The sequence below is a fragment of the Marmota marmota genome, unplaced genomic scaffold (genome assembly GCF_001458135.2).
Source record: "Marmota marmota marmota unplaced genomic scaffold, marMar, whole genome shotgun sequence".
NCBI classification, from domain to species: Eukaryota; Metazoa; Chordata; class Mammalia; order Rodentia; family Sciuridae; genus Marmota; species Marmota marmota.
The window spans coordinates 788,399-807,686 of NW_025999961.1; the positions used below are offsets into that span (position 1 = coordinate 788,399).

General features: G+C 37.3%; 1 protein-coding gene across 2 annotated transcripts in view; it reads left to right on the top strand.

The window, feature by feature from the left end:
* The window catches only part of Fyb1 (FYN binding protein 1), a 155,043-nt gene continuing 135,755 nt past the window's right edge, over positions 1-19,288 (top strand). The window contains exon 1 of one of the 2 annotated variants that reach the window (XM_015496344.2): positions 1-129. In XM_015496344.2, the coding sequence (XP_015351830.1) occupies positions 127-129 (3 nt within the window). In that variant the 5' untranslated portion in view covers positions 1-126. Of the gene's footprint in view, positions 130-1,156; positions 1,336-19,288 lie in introns of those variants that run through there. The other variant, XM_048802869.1, reaches the window with a different exon arrangement.

A 19,288-nucleotide genomic window follows, 5' to 3' on the forward strand; every position in this document is an offset into this window, starting at 1 on the left:
GGCTGGTCAGACCACACAGCTCAGAAAGGAAGTACACCCTTCAGAGCTAAACTGCACATTCACTGTCCAAGTCACAGCATCACCAGGGTCACTGAGTGCCAGGCTCATCCACTCTTTTCAAACACAATGGTAAGTAATAGATTTTCTGACTCTCCTGCTCTCTTGCCAAACATCCGTTGGTATTCTCCATCAAATGAGAGGGGGTGGGGTGTCTCATGGCCATGTCCTCCAAGTCTTTGGAATTTTCACTCCTTTCATTTCTGTTCTGTGTGCTAAGGAAGCTGCTGAGTCTTTATTACACCCGTTGAGAGACTGTGGCTTCAGGAGTTCCCCTTTCTGACTAGCTGTCAGAACAGAGGAAGACCGCTATGTTTTGCAAAAGAAAAGTTGTATTCTTTGTCTTTCTTTGCCTCTTAAGAGAGTTGGGTGTCAGAACCAGTAACAAAGTCAAGTTTCCTAGGATGAGCACTTTGGAGCTCAGAAGAGGGCTTCAGTGGCAGACATTGGGCAGTATTGCTGAAGGTGGGTGCCATTTTGATAACACAGGAGATTTCGCAAAAGCAGTTCTCTTGCTTGAAAAGTGTATTTTATTATTTTAATTAAAGAAGCAAACAAAACTCAAATAGTCCAAATTTTAGGGACATATGGTGTTCCCAAAATTAATTGAAAGTCATTATTTGGAGCACACTGAAATAGAGTGGGTTTCCAGGGGTATCATAACAATCATTTAACCTATAATGTGGCTGAACTACAGTACCAATATTCTGCTTCATGGTTTCCTATTATTTCTCTGTCAAAACTCAACCCACAAAATATATATGTGGAATTAATGCTTCCTGAGTTCAGAAGACAGCTCATTTTCTACCCTGTATCATTTCAACCCCCATAGACCAGAGATGCCTTGTCCTTTCTCTTACTGTAGAGAGGATACTTCCCTTTGCGGGAGTGCAGTGTTGGAGACAATGGCTCCCACACTTGCTTAGTTGGAATAGGAAGAGCAAAGGGTTCATCCCAGGTGTTCGTAGTCTGAAAGCCCTTCATTTCAGGATGGGGAAAGTATAGAGGTGAGAAAGAAACCTTCTGGGGCAAGAGAGGAAGGAAGAGAGAAGGGGTCAGAGTTGCAGAGTCATAGGGGAGGGGAGCGACCAGGATGGGGAGATGGCAGCACACCAGCCTCTTTGTAACAGCCCAACCTGTAGAGGAAGGCAGTCATCAGCAGAGGTGTGACTTACAAATCCCCACAGGGCTTTCAAACCAAGCCTTTGAGTCCAGGACTCTTAAAATAACAGCTTCAAAGATATAGAGAACATCAGAGGAGTAAAAGGAGATGGAAAGGTAAGGAGGAGGGATGAGGGAAGAAGAATTAAATGAATTTAATAAACTCACATTATATACATGTATGAATATGCCACAGAGAATTTCACCTTTATGTATATGTAGAAAGTGTCAATCAAAAACAAAGTTACTAGAGAAAGGAGGATCAATAGAGTAGAGGAAGAGAATAAAAAGAGGGAAGAGGGGGAGGGAGAAGTGGGCAATGGGGATTGAAATCAACTTTCTTGCATGTAGGATTTTGTCAAAATAAAACCAACTACTATGCATAACTATAATGTTCTAATAAAACAAAACAGCTTGACCTTAATTACTAAGATCTTCAAAAAATAAACAAGGACACTGTTGCTCACAAAGAGGGAGAATATAATGGATTTTTTTTTTTTAGTGGAAACAAAATGACAATAGAAGAAAAGAGAGTTTAACTTGATAGTGTGCATTTCTTGTAATATATATGTGATGTTTTCCCAAAATAATTATGGTTGCTTATTATAAAGTAACACATATTCAAGATTCGGAATATAGATATGCAGAAATGAAACAGTAAACTCTTTCTATAGTCCTCTCACTTGAGAGACAATCATTGTTAAATTAGTACTGATCTGTGTATAATTTCATCATTTAAAATATGTACTTTATAATTTTCTGTTATCATACTTTCATTTCCTCACCTGCCTTTTTATTTAAAAATATCTTGAATGATAGATCTGAGTTATGATGCAATTTTTAATGATTAAAGCATTGTTGACAATTATGTGGTATTCCATAATTTAGCTTAGTTTTTTCCGTAGGATTGGAGATTTTTGATTGCTTCTCTTTTCTTTAGTGTAATAGAGTTGGAAATTTTGGTTAGTTTTATTTTTCTTTCTCTTTCTTTATGATAATATAGACTAGACTATCACAAGCATTCTTTTATGTACATTGATGATTTTCTATTCACAGAACTATCAGAAAATTAAGTGAAAAAAACACATATATTTAAGACTTCTAACTCCAGTTTTTGATAAAAAACACATTTTAAGTTTTCTTACTAATAATGGCAAAGCAAGTAAATTTCTTAGTGCAATTATGGAATCTATGTGCCTACCTTTGTATATATTTGCCTCTCTTTGTAGATGTCAAGGTTATATTTAAAAAGGAAGTATTTCCCTTTATTTTCTTCTCCCCAACATTACCTTTGATGTTCTACAACAATGGCAGAAATACATTATTTTTTCTCTTTGAAAGACTCCATAACACAATCAAAAGACCACACTTTAGTTGCTTGTGATTAGCTTCACTCGCTAGTGTAGGTCTTTTCACAAGTCACATAAGTTCTGAGTTTGTTTGCTCATCCGATGATGATGGTGGTGGTGATAATTATCCTGCAGTATTAGTGTAGACAGTAAGATTGAAGGCACACATCAGACACTGGATGAATGGTGGCCCCTTCCCATCCCCAATCCAAGTATTAATGTCTAAAGGAAGCACAGAAACTCCCAAGGAGCACAGGGGGAGAAAGGCAGTTAGGAGTAGTGAGCCCTCACATACACTATGTCATTAAATTCTATAGCAATTTCTATAAACAATGACTGCCATGATTCCCATTCTATAGCTGAATAAACTGAGTTTTGAAGAGGGTGAGTAGCTTGCTCACAGCCACACAACTACTGAACATTGGGACTGGAATATGAGCACAGTTCTGTCATCTCTCAGAGCCTGAGCTTCTATACATTACGTTGCATCCTACAAAGAGTAGTTACATAGGGAGACAACCTGGTGGTCAAAGGAAAGTCCAGGACTCACCATTATGTGTGTGAAGGGCCTTTCCCAGGCTAGTGCTCATCCCTGGGAGAGCTGGAATCCGCTGTCGGAGCTGCCTCTACTGGGCTCACCGCAAGTTTTTCTGTTTTCAAATGCTCACTTCATTGAAATGTGACAGATGCCCCTGGGAGAGGAGCCTGAAGGAGTTGCTGGCAATGGTTTCTTCACCCCAGGATTCAGAGAGGGGGGTTCAATGGTTAAATTACTCTCCTCCCCTCAGCTCACCTTTTGGGTGACTGCTGTGACTAATAACCACCTCCCCCAGGCTGAGTTGTCCAGAGGACACCATCCATGGGGGTGGGGGTGGGGGTTCAGTCATGGCTCAAGTGGTCATGGGAAATTCACCTTTTATTGCCTTCTCTCTGTAACTTATATTAGTAAAACTATGGAAATTTGTGAGAATGAAGCAGAAAGGCATTATCGTGTTATAAGGATAAATTTACCAGATTTTAAGGTTGATGAGCTTTAGGCACACAGTGCTGGGCTCATCTTCCAACCTGGCTCAGTCTCTCACTTCTCCCTTTGGGAACTTGGCCCAGTCTCTTCAACTGTCTCTCTCCAGTTCAGCTGGTCCCTGATGTTCTTCAAATTATGATGCTAGAATTCAGAAGTGGGAGAACAGGGCTGTAAGATCCTACTTTTGAAACATCTGTCCTTACACAAATCAGCTCAATTCACAGTTCTAATCTGAAATAATAGAATGATAGTTGTTCATGTGACAGATATTTTTAGGTACATTTCAACTGAGATCTCTCTAAAAAATGGAGAAGCAGATATTCTAAAAATGCACAAAAAATGTTTGTATGCTCACAGTGAGGAGAAAAATCTTTTATGTATAAACCTTAGAAGGTTTTGAGAAATGAGGTAAAAATTGTTTGGGTGGGGGATTTTGGTTTGTTTCTCTCCTTTCTTCTAACCTTCAATCTAGATGTGAGATTCTGGTAGGAGAAATATGCTCAAAAAGTGCTATTTCTCATTCATTCAACAGAAGAGCCCTGAGCCCCTACTGCTAGGCAGGAAGGTCAGAGTGAACAGCACACAGGGCCTGAATTCCCAAAGCTTCTAGTTTCCGCAGTGGTTCTCAAACTTCAGCCTGAAAGATCAGGGGTGGGGCCTGAATTTTTTTTTCTTTCTTCTTTTTTTTTTTTTTTCTTTTGTACTAGGAGTTGAACCCAGTTGAATCATGAGCCACATCCCTAGCCATTTTATGTTTTATTTAGAGACAGGGTCTTGCTAATTGTTTAAAGCCTCACTGTGTTGCTGAGCCCAGCTTTTGAGCTTTTGATCCTCCTACCTCAGCCTCCTGAATCATTAGGATTACAGGTGAACACCACTGCATGAAGCTGGGGCCTGCAATTTTGTATTTATAATAAGTTGCCAGCTGACACTGATGCTACATGTCCTGGGCTTATGCTAGGAGATGCATTGCTCCCTAGAAATGATAGACCAAAACATCAAAGTTAAACAGAAAGGTACATAAATTGTGCTGATCTCTGAAGGAGGTAACTAAGGAACTGAGATGGAAAATAGAGGGGAGACATCATCTTTGGTAGCTGTCTGATCTCTGACCAGGTGAGGTGTAAGACAGAGCTATGATTCTCCACTGACTACACATTGGAATCACAGGAGCAGCCTATAAAACATGAGCCACCTCAAGATCCCACCCTAACCTAACCTGAGGTGGGTACCCAAGAATGGATGCTCCAAAGTGTGGAAATGGGCTGGCCATGAGGAAAGGGGGGTTAAAGAGTGTTTCAAGCTGGGGAAGTGTCAGGTGATAAAGACATGAGGCAGGAATGAGCTTGGATCTGAAAAAGACCAGGATAGTAGTAGGATACGCAGGAAAGGACAGTGACAAGAGGTGGTTTAAGAGATAGGTAGGTGGTGATCACTTGATTGCTAGGACCTAAAGGTTGTAGTTCATTTTAAGTGCTCTAACAAAATGTTTTAAACTGGGTGGTTCATAAACAACAGAAATTTATTTCTCACAGTTTGGGGAGTTGGAAAATCCAAGATCAGGGTATCAGCATGGTTTGGTTCTGGTAAGGGCCCTCTCCCAGATTGTGGACTGCTAGCTTCTTCCTGTGCCCTCACAGGGTGGAAGAGCAAACATGCTTCCCTGGCCTCTTTGACAAGGGCACTACCCATTCAGGAGGGCTCCTCAGGATAGAAGCACCTCCCAAAGGATCCTACTTTTAAAACTGTTGCTTTGGGAGTTAGACTTTTCAGCATGTAAATTTGTAGGGACATAAACATTTAGAACAGGACATTTGATTTTATTGTTGTACACCAGGACAGCCACTGGAGACACCTACAAAGGAGTGGGTGCTGTTATCTGATTTACATTTTGAGGCAGGGTGCATTCTGAAGTGACAATGCATCCTCTATGGATGGCCTTGATCTTAGCTTGGGGCTTAAATATTGGTTTTATTCCCATATTCCTCAAACTCATGGCCTCCAAGTTTGAATACAGCTAAGTTAGAGAATAAGTATTTATTTTCTGAGGGAATGGGTTCTACACCACACAAATAAATCCCTTGAAGGACTGCAATGGAGGCCTAGTTGAGAACTGGTGTCTCAGGTAAATCAAAGAGAAAGGGAACCACGCTAGAAGTTTCCCTGGGAGAGCTGGGCTTCCAAACCACATCCCACAAGTGGAGATGATTCTTTTGCTACATAAGCTGAGAGGGTTAATTACAGTACTGAATGATATGCTAACATTCCCAAATACAAACACATTCACCTTCACACATTATCACCTCTGGCCAATTCATATCCTTCTTTTATGAGGATATGCCCCAAGATCTAGCCCAGTGTGTTAAAAAGTAAAAATGCTGCTGTAATGGAAAGCAAGTTTTAAGACAAGGACTAGAGAGGCTCAAATTCCAGGTGATATCTTTCATTCACATAAAGGGTCAGTGCATATAAAAGGAAACGTGAGTCATGTCTAGAGAACCCATTAAACCACACTAAATATGGCATCCTGTTCTTCAAGGGAGTGGGCATGGGGCTCCAGTTCTTGATTTGGTACCTTCACTATCACTTTCCTAATTATTGAATATGCACTCTCTCTTCTCATGTCCTTCTTTTTAAAAATATAATATCATGAAACAAACAACACATCGAATGCTCATATACCTATGCCCACACTTAAAATATATTAATGCTTTGCCATCTATTTTAAAAAATAAAAAAGAAATAATTAAAACCTTCACTCTTCCCACTTTAGTTCTATGCCCCTCCTTCCCTCAGCAGAGGAACACCTATTTTGAAGGTAGCCTGGCCATGTTTTTATACTTTCATTTCATCTGTGTGTACCCACAAAGTGATGTGCAGTCGCGTATTGGCTTCTTTTTCTACAATTTGTGATCTTTCACTCTCCCTTGGTTTGATTTCAAGACAAATCCATCTGGACTGTGTGTGGCTCTTGTTCAATCTATTGAATCGATGATTGATTCTTTTACGATTTATTCATCTATTCTCCAACGTTTAATTTGTCGCCATTTTCAATGTCAATCAATACTAGTTTGAACATTCTTTTACACAGAGGGCATGTGAAATTTCAAGTTTTATAGGATGTTAAAAAAAAAAAAAAAACTGTTCCCTAAAGTCATTCTAACCACCACAATAGTGTGAGAATTGGCATTTCTTTTTATCCCTAAAACGTGATATTGTCAAATTTATTGCTAGAACTTTGAGAGTTTGTTATATGAAAACTGTACTTCATTGTTGTTTTAATTTTAATTTTCCTGAGTATATCTGAAATGGAATGCATTTTTCTATGTTTTTTTATATTCAGCCAGCTTCCTCTGTAAATTATTTTCATTTGTGCTTTGTCCCTCTTTTATGAATTATGTTTTTGTGTTTATTTATAGGAATTTCTTATATTATTATAGGCATTAATCCTATACTAGTTACATACATTGCAGGTTTGATTCTCCAATCTATTGATATTTCTTTACTTTGGTCTCAGTGTCTCTTTGTATACAGAACTTAAAAGATCTTAATGCTGTCAAGTTTTAAAATAAGATTTTTATTGTTTCTGCTTTTGATGTCATTTTAAAGAAGTTATCCCTTATCTCAAAATATTAAAACTATTGTCCTATAACCATCTTAAGGATTTGATCTTCATATTTAGGTCTTTAATTGTCAGGGTTTTATTTATATTTGTGATGTGAGGTAGGTACCTTATATTTTCCCAGATGGAGAACTGATTGTCACAGTGCATTTATTTTACTCTGCCCTCTTCCTCTATCACTTTCCAGTGCTTCCTATGTCATATGTATGACTATTTCACACATAAATGTGACTTTGCTTCTGCTCTCCTAACCCTCTTACACTGGTCAATATATTTCGTAAAGTTCCATGTTTGTCATTGTTTCTTATATGCTACTCTTCTGCACTGGATTCCTTTATCGGCTTGCCCCAAACACAAGAAACTCTTGCCTTCTGTTTAAGAATTTCTAAAATTATTCAATGTTTCTATTGTTGTTCTCCCAAACATGACAAGGCTCTTAATGCAGTGTAATTATCTCCTGAACATGATCCTCCAGCCCTACTTCCATTTTTTGAAACTTCAGCTTGGAGGAAATGAACATTATTTTCAGTCACATCTAATTGGTCAAAGTGAGACACATGGTCAAGCCTTGGTCAAACAGGGCAAAGTTGTGGGAGCGTATGATCCCATGCATACACCAATTTGAAAGGGATCATGTTATGCACTACAATGTATAGTGTTATTTGTATGATTAAAATCTTCAATTTTATTTCACTTCTAAATAATAGTTTATCTGAGTATACAGATTCTAAATTAATATTCACTCTTCAACTGCTTCTGACTTCTACTATGGTTAAGTGTGCTTTTGAGACTAATTGTCATTCCCTGAAAATGAAATTCTGCTATTCACTTCAAGATATTACTTTACATTTAAGTTCTACAGATCTACAGTGCTTCAGAGAGATGTGAATTTATTTTCATTTATCATGTTTGGTGTTCATAGTATTGATTTAAAGCAGAGGTCAACAAACATTTTCTCTAAAGACCTGAATAGTATGTATTTTAGGTTTCACAGGCTCTTTGCAGGCAACTGCTGATCTTTGCCATTTCGTGTAGAATGAAACTATCCATAGATAATGCTTCAACAGATTGATGTGTCTGTGCACCAATAAAAGTTTATGAGAAAAGGTGGCAGTCTGGATTTGTCTCCACAGGCTGTAGCTGCTAACCCAATCTAAAGCCTATAGACTTTCTTTAATTCTCAGTTATTCCATCCTCAAAAACTATTATTCAACCTTTTCCTCATCCCTAGATTTTTTTCTTTTTTATCCAGATTTCCTATTATATAAAAGTCTCATTCTATCCTCTATAATTTTAATTTCTTTTCCATTTTTATACCTTCATCTCTCTGTTATGAATTTTAAGTCAGTTTATCAGCTTCATCTTCCAATTCACTAATTCTTCATCCACCTGTATCTAGGATGACCACTGTTCCCAGTTTTCCTAGCACTTTCTCAGTTTTAGCACTAATATCACATGTCCTGGGAGCCTCAGTTCCAGACAGACCATCATAGTTTCTTTCCTTATCTGTGTCCAATGAAGATATTATCCCATCTATTGAGTTTTGTTCTCAGTGAGAAAGTTCTGATTTCCAATTTTTTGAATTGATAGTTTCTCATGACCACCTAATGTTTGCTTATTTTTGTTTCAAAATCTTTTGGTTGTTATTCTATTTTTTGGTAGATCCTAAATAATTCTTAAAGTTATTTTTCAGATATTACTAGTATTTTTCTTTCTTTCTTTCTTTCTTTTCTTCTTTCTTTTTTTTTTTTTGTCTTTGGATATTTTAGCATTTTTCTTTACTCCAACTTAAACCCATATTTCACCGTATTTCAATTGCTGGTTTTCTTGGGTTCTCTTTCTTATTAGTAGTTTTATTCCTGTATCTTGGAATTTTGTTTTATAGACAAATTTTGAGAAGGTTCTGTTGATCAGTTGGCTGATGTTTCTTTCTACCTGACTTTACTCCCCCTTTTGTGGTGTTGTGTTTATCTGTACTACTTCTTCCTTCAACTTCAGCCCACAGCCAAATCTGTAAACAGGTAGGTGATTCAGGCTCACAATAACAATGATCATTTAGCACATTCCCTGCTAAATCAGCTGACTTGTTAGTCTAGCTCTTAGTTCTGGGGCTGTATTTAGCCTAGGTTTTCTCAACTTCAGAAGTCTTGTGCATTATAGGATGTTTAGCAACATTTCTGGTCTCGACCAACTAGATGTCCAGAGCACCTCTGCTCCCCCATTTTCACCCAGAGCACTTCCAGATACTCTCAAGTTCCCTGTGGGGAGAAGGACAAATTCTCCCACAACTGAGAAGCCCTGGACTATCCCAGTGTGATCTCCATAGCAGATTACTTAGTCTCCTTTCCTGATGCTGAGGAAGGAAAAGGCAGTCTCTCCCTGCCCTTGACTTCAAGGAGTGAACTCCCCCAGGCTTTCAGTTTGCCCTAGAGGAGCTGAGCTGGAAATCTTTCCAAGCCCGACCCAATGTCACCCCTCCAGTCCCAGTCTCACTCATTGTGTCTCTGTTTTCTTTATGATGTATAAAAGTTTATCTTCTTTGGGGATAACCATCTTTAACTTATTCTCTTTTTACATTCAGTGTATCACTGACATATAGTTTGGTCAATGATAGAGTCTCAAGCTTAAATTTACTAAACAGAAGTTAATGCTTCACCTCTGTCTCCTTTTCTTCCCTTCTCTTTAGCTTCCCAAAGTTTTCATTCTCTTTCCTCCCTCATCCTTGAACAGTGGTATTGGGTAAATCAACACAGTAGGGAGATGTGTCAGCATGAGGACTAATGAGATACTGGGGAATTACCCCAGTCTCTTCTAGGTCTCTATCACCACACTGTACTCCCACTCAAGCCTATAAGGACAGGGTTCTCAAAGTGTGCTCCCTAAACCAGCAGCATGAGCATCATGTCACCTAGGAACTTACCTTGAGTTCCTCCCATACCCTGAATAAGAAATTCTGGGGTTGGAGCCCAAATACCTGGGCATGAACAAGCTCTGCCGGGGATTCTGGTATATATGAAAGTCTGAGATTCCCTGTACTAAGATAGCTAAAAAGACTTTAAATCGGTGGTTCTCAACCTGGCTGCACATTTGAATTACCTGTTGAATTTTAAAATACATAGTAATTTAAACTCCATCTGCAGAGATTCTCATGTCAGGCTCAGGTACTTTTTTTAATTCCTGAAGTTATTTAAACATTCAAAGTTTGCTTTAGTTATTCATATATTGCTTAGTCCATTTTGATCATCACTCATGCCAGTGTTTTTGGAATTCTATGTGGAAATGGTCAACTTCTAGTGAATGAAGTTGGAAATTATCTAATCTGGTGCTATACTTCTGGGTTAGACTTTGTGGCTTTGAACAATTTGCCCTCTCCATGCCTCAATTTCTCTGTTTGTAAAATGGGATAAATTACTAAAACTCATTATACAGATTACATGGGATACATGAATGTCTTCAGAATAATGCCTGCTGCACAGCAATAACTATACAAAATTATTTTAAAATTTGTAAGTAAAATTTTCAAAGAATCTACAAAACAAACTAAATTCAAAATAAGTGTATTTTTGGAAAGAGAATATTTTTTAACTATCTAAAGAATACTTTCTTATTCTTTCAAGATGAGACCATTTGCTTTGTAAGGCCTATTTGTTCCCTCTAAAAGATATATGCTTAGTCCATTTTGTCTTTTTAAAACACAGACAAAAGTTAAATTTTTCATAAAAATTTTCAGAATTTTACTATATGCCTTTTAAACTCAACTAGTGGAATTATAAAACCAGAGTTCAGAATCACTATTCTAAACTCAGATTTGAGCTACAAAAATCTGATAAGCCAACAATAAATTTAGTACTTGTGCAAATCGTGGCAGAGACTAACCAAAGTGGAATAGAAAGAATCATTTGCTGAATTTGATCTATGGCAGTCATTTAGATGGAAGAATTCTAGTGAGATCTAACAACAACACTTTGATAGACATTTGGGAGGCTTAACTTACATGAATATATTTTAATTTGTCAATGTATGAGCATAGTCCAAAAGAACTGCCAGCAATTTTATTCACTAAAACTTTGGGGGGAAAAAGTAGTTGAATTTACTCTATCACAAGAGAACATTCATCCGACAGAAACTAATTTTATCACATGCACCCACAACTGCATGAGACAGCACTTCAGAGTTGGGTGGAGTTTTCTAATAGTAGAACATAGCTACCCTAACACAATAGGGCTGAGATATATGCAGTATTCAAATTAGTCACCTAAGAAGTGGGGGAGAGTTATGTGGGGAGTTTCCAAACTATTTGTTAATTATCGAACATACAAAGAAAAGACTGTGAGGGTGGAATTATTATAACTTCTGATTTCTAATCAGAGTCCACCTGAAGATACTGAGTATGTCCAGTGCAGATGGTTTCAATTCTAAGAAGTAAAAAAAAATAACAACCTGAGCAAGTATTGCTGAATTTGATAAGTAAAACAAACAGAGAGGGAGGGAATTTCCAAAAGGTAGCCAGAAGAATTATGAAAAAACACATGTAATATTCCATATATCTTGACTCTTCTACATCCTCATTTTTCTCTTGTTATCTACTTCTGCATGGGAAGTCCTCCTATTTAATTTGCAAGGCTCATGGGTACCCAAACAATGGGCACCCAGCACATGTCTAGGAAAAGATGCTAGATCTAGTCAGAGAGAAAACTCATTCCTCTGGGTTCATTACAGACAGGTGTCCAATCCACAGGTGGAGGAATAATGGCTTCCTGGGCAAGAAACTTGCATGAACTAGAAACACAACATCTTAGCATTTGTAATGATTTCTCTGTGTTAGTGTCTGCTTTGTCAAGGTCTGTTTTTAACTGAATGGTTACAAATATTGCATTCAAGAATACCTGCAATCAAATATTATTTGACAGTGTACTCTATTAGCTATTCTAATAAATTTATGCCTTTAAGTACACTAACAGGATGACTTACTTAGACTTGCTTAAACTGGTTAAAATTCAGGCCTCCCTATAGTACAGGATGATAGGCAAGACTCGCCTCCACATAAATTCTCAGCTTTCTCAAACTCTTTGGGTAGCTCAGCTTCTTCTTATTGCCTACTCTATCCTCAGGCTGTCAGTATCCAATAACAGACTTGCTCAAATATCTTATATAAGCCCCCTTCATATGTTACCTGCTTAGATCCCAAGATCATTGGAGTTGATGACCCCAGAACAGGTTAATTTCCATTTCTGGCTTTAAATATTCTGAATTGAATAAAGCACACAGTTCTGGATACATGGAAAGAGTCTAAGCAAGTTTGGTACAATTTGTCTTCGGAATAGGCAGCTGCCTTTGGACATGTTTAGATTGGATGTAGTGTCTAGGTGTGGGAAATAGATCAGATTTAAATATATAACACCATGCTGGAGGGTTCAGGACTAGTCTTGAGAGTGTAAGCAGAGGAAATTCAGGAGTGTTTAAAACTTGGTATCAAATAGGATATTGATGCCTGCAACTGACTTTGAAACTCATCATGAGCCACACACACCCCAAATGTGAATGGATAATGAATGGATGTGAAAAAGAAAAGAATAGCAAAAGCTAACCATTATAGAATCAAGGTGGGGGATATGTTGGCATTCACATTCAATTTCAAATTTAGAATTTGTGTATGCTGGAAATTTTGTATAACAAAATGTGGTGCAGGGGGCTGGGGTTGTGTCTCAGTTGTAGAACACTTGCCTAGCATGTTTGAGGCACTGGGTTCAATTCTCAGCTCCACATATAAACATATGAAAAAAATAAAGGCCCACCAACATTTAAAAAATATTTTTTAAAGTGTGGGTGAAATTTAAATGTCGAATAGGGCAGATGGAGCTGGGAAAGTAGAGAAACATTGTGTTTGTACAGTCTTAACCAGTGCATTTGTTAACCAATGCATTGCTGTTATCTGTTAAATAAGATATCAGCAATAAATTTTCTTTCACTAGCTGGTAGATTTATAATCTTACAAAAGCCTAATGAGATTAAGGCAAAGCCATGCTTCTAAGTTAATAAGTAGCCACATAGGTCAAAAATATAAACTATATTCCTGCAGTTTTTACTTGAGTTTTGTCATTGCCATTTCCCCCAGAGCTAGTGAGGAATAATGATAGGCATCATCTCTGAGGACAGAGAAGGTCCTGGACTCCCTAGACTGGCATTGCCAAAGGCCATAGAAATTTTTATTTTATGGAAATAAAACTAGGTTCTATGTCTTTAAAAAGTGAAAAGACATACTCTTACTCATGTGTGCAAGGTATCTTTAGTACGTCTGCCTCAAAGAGTTTCCATCAGTTCACTTTCTTGCATGGTACATTGTACATATGTTTTCCTGACTTAATAGAAATAGCTTATTTATTGCTATTACAAACTCCTTTCAGCAAATGTCAAAGAATAGATTGGAAAATAAAGAATCCAGGCAGTAAAAAGTGTACTTTTCTTTAGAAGCAGAAAAATCAGCTGTTCTATCTTTCTTCTATATACATAGCATTGTCCTAAGCTATCTCAAGGTTCAAATCACTTTTCAAACTTTGTTGTTTCAGGAAATAAGGAATATACTAACAACAACAATAGCTAACATTTTACTCAGTGCTTCTGCTATGCCAGACCCTGCTGCAAATATTTTGAAATTATCAATTTATTAAATTCTCAAAACAACCCTGGGAAATAAACTACTTTTACTCCATTTCATGGATCTAGAAATCAAGGGAGAGGGCGGTTAAGTAATTAACCACTAGAATGATCCAAACCCAAACTGTCAGGCCTCCAGAGGCTGATGCCTAACTCTTCCATCCTGCTAGCTCTCCAGGGTGAAAGAAGTGCCACTAATCTTGAATTGAGGTCGGCACGAAGGGAGCTTGCTGTTTCCTATTTAACATGGATCTTCCTCTATCTCTCTGTGCAGGTATTTCCAGATTAGTTAGTACCAGATTATTAGGTAACCATACTCAATCAATACAGAAAGTCCTTCTCCTAAGACATATGCTGTGATCATTTCTTTAAAATTTGGGTATTTTTATTAATTGACTGCCACTTTTTTGCCTATACTTGTACATAAAAGAGTTATTTTGTGTGTATGTTTGTATCTGTTATTCAAAACACATTAAAGAAAACTAGAGGGAAAAATCCATAGCCACAGCTATTTCCCTTACTGTTCAATCCTTTCCACAACATTTTACATAGTTATAACAGCATTTTTTCATGTAAAGTTAACTTACAAGCATTTTTTTTTCAGGTTAGTCCACTTGTTAATGATCCCCTTAATGACTGCTGCACATTCCAGAAATTTAAGAGTTAAGATATAACAACTTACCTGGATAAGTAAGTTATAAGTAATAAGATAACAACTTACCTGGATAAAATCTGCATTGCTGTCAGGGTTTCTCCTATTAGAAAAAGTGGTGGAATGTGATGGACATCATTATCCAAAGTACATGTACGAAGACTTGAATTGGTGTCAACGTACTTTATATACAACCAGAGATATGAAAAATTGTGCCATATATGTGTAATAAGAATTGTAAAGAAAAATAGAAAGTGTAATAAACATTTTCAGACATATAGATGATAGTTGTTTTCTGACCCTGAATCATTTTCTTAAAAAAGTCCAAGAGGTGATCAAAGCAACTAAATTTTTGTTACTTATGAATATACACAGTGAGAGAGGAAAATTTTAAATCTTTCCAGGTTCAGTTCCTTACAAATAAAATAGTATTAAAGAACTACTTTAAATCAATTAATTACTGTTGAATGGAATGCTTCTAGTTATATTCAGTTAATGTTCAAATCTCCTCTCACAGGATATATGGGGAGCTTCTCTACGGACATCTAAGTGAGATTCGCATATGTAAATTCTTAAATTAGTGTATATTACATTTTTTCTCTCTGGTGAAAATATTTTACACATTTACATTTTATTTTATTACTGTTTATTGTTGCATGGCAGTTTTTTCTCCCTTATTTAAGTTACTCTTTTCTGATGTCATTTTCTTAAAAACCAAGACCTTTGTGGATAAATACTGCAGTCTTTTTCTGACTTTTCTTCTTAACTCTATAATCTATTTGGAATTTATTCTGATTTATGGGAGGCATTAAGTATAAGACTAAAATAATAACTACTTAGATACTCTCCCTAATTTTGTTACTGAGTAACAATAACAAACTTTTTTTAGTAAACTATATTTTATTTTTGTGTCATTATAACTTCTTTTCAATTATATAATTGAAAATATATAATATATATAATGTTTAATATATCCTAATATCTAATTAGATTTATCTAATTAGTTAATTTAGTTTTCTCCCTTCTATCATTGCTTCTCTTTTCCACAATATTTATTGATGTCCTTATTCACATATTTTTCTAAGCAGATTTAATGGTAATTTTATTCAGTTGTTTAAAAATTCTAGTTGTGATTCAAACTGTAGTTACCTCAGGGTAGAAAATGAACTATTGCACAGTATCTAGCTTTCTTTCTTAGTATTGCTCTGTACAGAATTCAATTTACTTTTTACACTTCGCCCTTCAGAGGTTTTTCCTCCTACTCAAGCAGTCCTACGTCTTCTCACATCTTCTCACAATGACTTTTCAAGTTGGGGTGTTGTCTGGCCAGGAAATAGAAAGCAGCCCAGAGAATAAAGCCATCCCACATTGTGCAAAATGTGTAGTTCCAGTAAAAACGACTTGTAGACACCACTGTGCTACCGGGCTAATTGGTCCCTGGGAAAGAGGAGTTGTTCTTGCTAGTATTTTTGTTGTAATGCTCATTCTGTTTTATTTTTTTCTCTTAATGTGGTTATTAGAGGCAAAATCGAAGTGTTCAGAAATGTGTTCTCCACAGACTTTCATGCTCTAGCTTCAACAATCCCTTCAGAGTCATATACTCCTCTATGAAACCCTCTTCAATGAGCCTGTTTCATCAATTTTGCTAAGTTTTTAAAGAAAATTATAAACAACAAATCACTCGTTGGAGTGTGACACTTTCATTCACAAGGCATGTAAAATATTTCCCTGCTATAAACCTCTTCAAAGGTGGCTGTAAATCATCATTTGAAATGCTTCCACTGAATGACTAATCCTTGGGCCACTTAATTGTGAAATTACAAGTCATGAACAAGTCACATGGTTCTATCTTAAAACTGTTATTACTTAGCTTATTTATTAAGGTGGCTTCAGAAGAAAACATGCTTATGTATCAAGAAGGGTTATTAGAAGCAAAGACAGTAGGGTCTTTGCTCTTAAGAAGGCCACCATTTGTTTTCACTTGCCCTGCAAATCGAATACCTTATCATTTTAAAAGGTGTCTACCCACATCCCAACATTCATGGGATGAAGCTCACCCAAGAAGTTTGCACAAAGACCCTTCCAGAGGTGACAGGACAAAATCTCACCTGCCTTCCCATCCCCAAATACAGTGATCACTGGACCACGTGATTTACAAGGGGAGGTTCAAAGGTTGCTAATCAACTCCCAGCTTTCAAGTAATCCTAACACTTAACGAAAAAAGAAAGAACAAATAAATAAGAACATTAGAAGTCATATTTATCACTCCTCTTAATACTACCTTAAAAAAAAAGGTTCCAAATAATTTGGCAATTTTGTGGTGATTTTTTTTTTGTATGTTTAATTTTACTTTACAAAGCTATTCTGATTAATGTTTGAAAAATGCTTCATAGTCACCAAATATAATGGAATTTTTTTGAGTCTTCTTGATGGCATTTGAAAGTCTCCCCCTTGAGTTTTGAAATATGATTGCTCCCTGGTGTCCCTCTGTACCCCTCTAACAACTCTCCGTCGGTCCCCCTTTGGGTCCCCATCGTTGTCTAGTTTGGTAGTGGTCCAGGTACATCTTTGCCACCTCTCTTTCTGCTTGCCCTCCCTGGACACTCTCTGTCTCTTTCAAGGCTTGGGCTGCTGCTCCTATGCTGATGTCTCACACATCTGGCACCTCAAAAAACCACCTTACTCACAATGAAGTCACCTTTCCCCAAATCTGTTCCTCCTCCTATATTCCATAACTTGGTGAGTGCAGCCACCATCTTGGGTTGCTTTTTTTTTTTTTTTTAATTTCTCCGTGGTCACCAGCACACTGACACCTTATAATCATATACCATTGCCTTTTCTCCAGATTTCATAATTGAGGCCAGTGTTCTTTTTGACCAGACTGTTATCATCTGCTGTCTCACACTCCTGAAGTCCATCCTCACTCTGCTACTGGATTCTCTTTCTAAGCACACATCTAATTATGTAACTTTCTAGCTTAACCCACATCAGGCTCCTATTGGCCGAGTGCAGAGTCAACAAGCCATGACCTGTGGGCCAAACACACCCCACTGTCCACTTCCCACAGATAAACTATTATGGGAACCCATCCATTCATTTATGTAAGCTCTAGGGCTGCTCTCCCGCTACACCAGCAGAGCTATGGTGTCTTGCCAAAGATCCTGTGGTTCCAAGAGCTAAAATTATTTACTCTCTGAACCTTCACAGAAAACATTTGCTGATGCCTCGTCTAGTGGATAAAATCTGAACTTAAAATATAGCATGTAAAGTCTCCACTCTTTGTCTGCAACCTCTAAACCCAGGCCCCACTCTCACCCCACATCCACCCACTCTCAACACTTGCTCTCCCTGACCTCTGGCAGGTTCCCAGCACTGGCTGATAGACATTTCTATGGTGATGGACACTCTAGCCAGCCAGAACAGCAGTCCTTGGAGGCAGATCCTTGTTCAATTTGTCTCCACTTTAAAAGTCCCTAATCCAGTGCCTAGAAGCTTAATTAATATTAGTAATTTGGGCTGGGGTTGTGGCTCAGTGTAGGGCACTTGCCTAGCATGTGTGAGGCACTGGGTTCGATTTGATTCGCAGCACTGCCTATAAATAAATGAACAAAATAAATGTGGAACTCATTTCCCTGGCTTTAAGATATATGTATTAGTAATTTGTTCAATGGATTAATTAATGTCACATTCAATTTTTTCCCCAATATGTCTTTTGCCTTTGCTTTGATAAATGAAGAATGATAAAATAAAAATAAAAAAAATAGACATCCTGGTAACACCCTTCCCATTAGAAATTGACTTATCTCTGAGAAAATAGCTGATTACAGTGTCCTAGGCAATCTGATTTTATTCACACATTTTATCGTTCAACTTCACAATAAGATCTTTGAGACTTAGAGTCCAAAATGCCACATTCCTCTAAAAACAGTAATTAGGAATCCATGACCATTCCATCAATCTACTTGCCTGACCTCTATAAATCTGTTCATTCTACTTTTTTTGAGAACACTGGTTACTTGTGATGTATGTGAACCCTTAGCTAGTGATATAATTTGCTTAATATTTATCCATAGATAACTTTTAATATTGTCTAGACTAAGAACAGACAAAAACTCTATGGGAATGGCCATGTGGCACTAGCAAAGGCTTCAGAGGCTGAAACTCCCTTACAAGGGCGAGGGGAAAAAATAATAATATAGTTTTGAGACCATCCAAGAAACTAGCCCAGTTAGGTGGATTTCAGAGTTGGCCAAGAATCTAAAACTGCATGTTTACAGCATTTAGAATATCAAATCAAGTCTTCCATATACTTCCTCTTTGAAGTTCTAACTTAAATATTGATACTAGTTAGGAACTCTTTTTGCCTGTGTAGAATTAAGAGCTCTTTAAGATAAATTGCTTCAAAATGATTTATATTCTCTCAGCCCTGACATTTCTTAAATTGTTAGGGTTTAAAATCAGCTTGTTTTCATCCATCTCAAGTGGTTTTTAAAGCTCCAATATCTCATTCATATGCAACATTTTATCCCTGCAGGATCAGGGAATGTACAGAAAGGATAAAACATTGATGGAGCCTCCATCTACTTACCAGATCACCACCCTATCATTCTTTTACCAAGAATTAGGGTCGAGTACCCGGCAGTCTTGGGAATCAATGGCTTGATGGATTTTTCCAGAGCTTGTGGACAGTCTCCTGAGGCAGAATTTGTGCAAAACCACATCTGCCTTTTGGAGTCTGCTTAATCTTGAACAAGCTGCTTTACTCTCAA